Source organism: Engraulis encrasicolus, unplaced genomic scaffold (assembly GCF_034702125.1).
Source record: "Engraulis encrasicolus isolate BLACKSEA-1 unplaced genomic scaffold, IST_EnEncr_1.0 scaffold_1832_np1212, whole genome shotgun sequence".
Classification (NCBI taxonomy): Eukaryota; Metazoa; Chordata; class Actinopteri; order Clupeiformes; family Engraulidae; genus Engraulis; species Engraulis encrasicolus.
The window spans coordinates 1,126-4,530 of record NW_026945376.1 but is presented as its reverse complement, the minus strand read 5'-3'; the positions used below and the strand labels follow the sequence as shown (position 1 = coordinate 4,530).

Here is a 3,405-nt window from a genome sequence, read left to right as displayed (position 1 = left end):
TATCCAGTGTACCAAGGAGGAGAAGGACTTCTACCTATACTACTTCCTCTCCCAGTACCCAGGTAAGCTATACTATTTCCTGTCACAGTACCCAGGTCAGAAGGAGAGAGAGAGATGGAGACAGAGACAGACATGAGAAGGTTAGATGAGAAAAGAGAGAGAGATGGAGAGATGAGATAGTGATGGAGATGGAGAGACAAAAAGAGAGAGAGGGAGAGGCCGAGGTGGATGAGAAGGTCAGATGAGAAAAGAGAGAGAGAGAGAGAGGATTAAGAAAGGAAGACAAGAAAGAACATTCTGATCATTTCAACTTCCCTTCACATAACAAGTCCGCACTTCTCAGAACAGAGAGAGAGAGAGTGAGTTCATTTCATCACCTAATTCAGGTGTTCTATTGGTGCAGTCTTCTACAAACGGAAGAGATGGGGGTGATCAAATTAAATGTTTTAGTTGAAATAAATTTGCTTTTGGAGCTTGTGTTGTAATTTCAATACATTAAATCTCCTCTCCTCTATTCTCTGTGCCCAGGGCGCACCAACATGATGTTCGCCAACAGTTTTAAATGTGTTTTTTTTTTTTCACATTTATAAAATTTAGGAGGGTAATTTAATACATTGTTACTCCGTTCTCCTAAGTTTAAAGGCGCACTGTGTAATATTTTTAATTTCCTCTATTCTCTGTGTTTGCCAACAGCATCGAGTGCATCAAGAGTCATTACTATTAACAAACACCCTCTCTCTGACTCTGCTCTCCGAAGTTTAAAGGCGCACTGTGTAATATCTTGTAATATCTTTTCCTCTATTCGCTGTGCCCATGGCGCACCATGGTGTTTGCCAACAGCATCGAGTGTCTCTCTGACATTACTCCACTCTCCCTAAGTTTAAAGGGCCACTGTGTAATATTTTGAATTACTCTGCTCTCCTAAGTACAAAGGTGCACTGTGTAAGTCTCTCAGCCTGACCATCACTTAAAGGGCAATTCCGGCCATTTCCTGAACATGTCACATCTGATGCAGTCTAATGAAAGTTGACCGAAGGGAAAACCGCGAGAATTTTTTCATGCGGGCTGCGCAAAGTTAGCTATTTTCTGTTAAAGCGGGCTATATCGAGCAAGTATTTTAACCTTTTTAATAATATTTCCTGTGTGTCTTCTGTGTTGGCAGGGCGCACCATGGTGGTGTTGCCAACGAAGCATCGAGTGTCCTCTCGTGAAACACCCAAAAAAGATATGTCTTTGGCTTTTCCGCTTCTCCCTCACCCTAATAATTGTTAAAGTTATCAAAGGGTGTCAGTTAATTGTTATAATAATAATATTATTATTCCCTGTGTTCTCTGTGTGCAGGGCGTACCATGGTGTTTGCCAACAGCATCGAGTGCATCAAGAGACTCAGTAGCCTGCCTGTTTGGATTCCTGTGACCAGACGCCACCTGCCCCCTACACGCCAACATGCCCACCAGAAGCACGAGGCTGAAGAACCTGGAAACCGCTTTGCAGAGAGGGAACAGTGACGTACACACACTAGTCCTCCCGTCACCCCCCCCCCGGCACCGCACAGCCCCACGCAACGCACGGCACACCACACACACCACACACACACCAGCAACTCACGCCGGGCGCACACGCACACACATGCACCAGAAGCAGAGGCTCAAGAACCTGGAGCGCTTTGCAGGGAGGGAACAGTGAGTACACACACACAGACACACACACACACAGACATACACACACATGCATGCACGCACACCAACATGCATCAGAAGCAGAGGCTGAAGAACCTGCAACGCTTTACAGAGGGGGAGCAGTGAGTACACACACACACACACACACACACACACACACACACACACACACACACACACACACACAGAACCTGGAGCAATTTGCGGAGATGAAAGAATCCCTCACATGTGTGCTGGGCCTGTAACCAATCCACTGTATCTGAAGAATTTGAACTGGCTTTGGAGAGCAGTATTTCTCTGTAGTTTATTAGCTGTATTCTCTCCTCTGTAGTGTAATGCCACTGTATTGTGAGTGTAGTCTAATGTAATGTATTGTAAGTGTAATCCCAACTGTATTACTCTCTCCTCTGCAGCTGTGTGATGTAAATGTAATGTAATATATTGTAAGTGTAATCCTGACTGTGTTATTCTCTCCTCTGCAGTTGTGTGCTGTTGACTACTGATGTGGCAGCCAGAGGGCTGGACATCCCTAACGTACAACACGTCATCCACTATCAGGTAACATCTCATTATTAATCATTAATATAGTAAATAATTAATATAATAATATAATATAGTATAATAATAATTAATATTATTAAAGGGACACTGTATGAGATTTTTAGTTGTTCATTTCCAGAATTCGTGCTGCCCACTCACTAATGTTACCTTTTTCATGAATACTTACCACCACCATCAAATTCTAAGTATTCATTATGACTGGAAAAATGTCACTTTTCATACATGAAAAGGGGGATCTTCTCCATGGTCCGCCATTTTGAATTTCCTAAAATAGCCATTTTTAGCTGTCTAAAAATGACTGTAATGGGACCATACTAGTTAATATTTGTTTATTACTTAGTAAACTTTCATGTCAAGATCAAATTTGGCAATAGCCAACCCAGTTTCAATGATCAGCATAGTTGTAGTACCCTTTTTGGCCATTTCCTGCACAGTGTCACTTTAATATTATAGTGTATTATAATAAATATACTATTGTACGTGGTACAGGTGCTCTATTGTAGACAAGAACTCCCTGTTCATGTAGTGTGTGTGTGTGTGTGTGTGTCCGTGTGTGTCTATGTGTGTGTGTGTGTGTGTTCCAGGTCCCGCGCACCTCTGAGACGTACGTGCACCGCAGCGGTCGAACGGCGCGGGCCACCAAGCAAGGCCTCAGCTTGCTGCTGATTGGTCCAGACGACCTGATGAACTACAAGAAGATCTACCGCACGCTGGGCAAGGACGAAGACCTGCCCACATTCCCCGTACAGACGAGATGCATGGCAGCCATCAAGGTAGCGCACACACACACACACACACACACACACACACAGCAAGGATGAGGACCTACCCATATTCCCCATACAGACGAGATGCATGATAGCTGTCAAGGTAGCACACACACACAGAATGACTTAAGACGGTTGCACACAGGATGACTTGGAGGGGTGCCTTTGAATTGTATTACTGGCTTGGCGTCGAGTTGGATCAGACTTAAGTCACTTCTGCCCTTTCCAAATGTAAAGAATGTTTTCACTGTATGAAAGCTGATGACCCCTTTGCCTCCATTTGCGCTCTCTCCTCTCTCTCGTCTTCTCGTCATCAGCATCTGCTCTCTCAAAAGAGTAGGCCAAGATCTCTCTCTGCGCATCGCAGCTTCTCATCTTCACTCTCTCTTCTCCACTCT

General features: G+C 44.2%; 1 protein-coding gene across 1 annotated transcript; it reads left to right on the top strand.

Annotated features, from left to right (window-relative positions):
* Window positions 1–1,162: 1,162 nt before the first annotated feature.
* LOC134442607 (ATP-dependent RNA helicase DDX24-like) lies at window positions 1,163–3,013 on the top strand (the record flags this gene model as incomplete). Its single annotated transcript, XM_063192665.1, has 4 exons — window positions 1,163–1,207; window positions 1,342–1,504; window positions 2,162–2,237; window positions 2,825–3,013. Coding segments are annotated over 4 exons (473 nt in total), but the record flags the coding sequence as incomplete, so codon positions are not given.
* Between the last annotated feature and the right edge of the window lie 392 nt (window positions 3,014–3,405).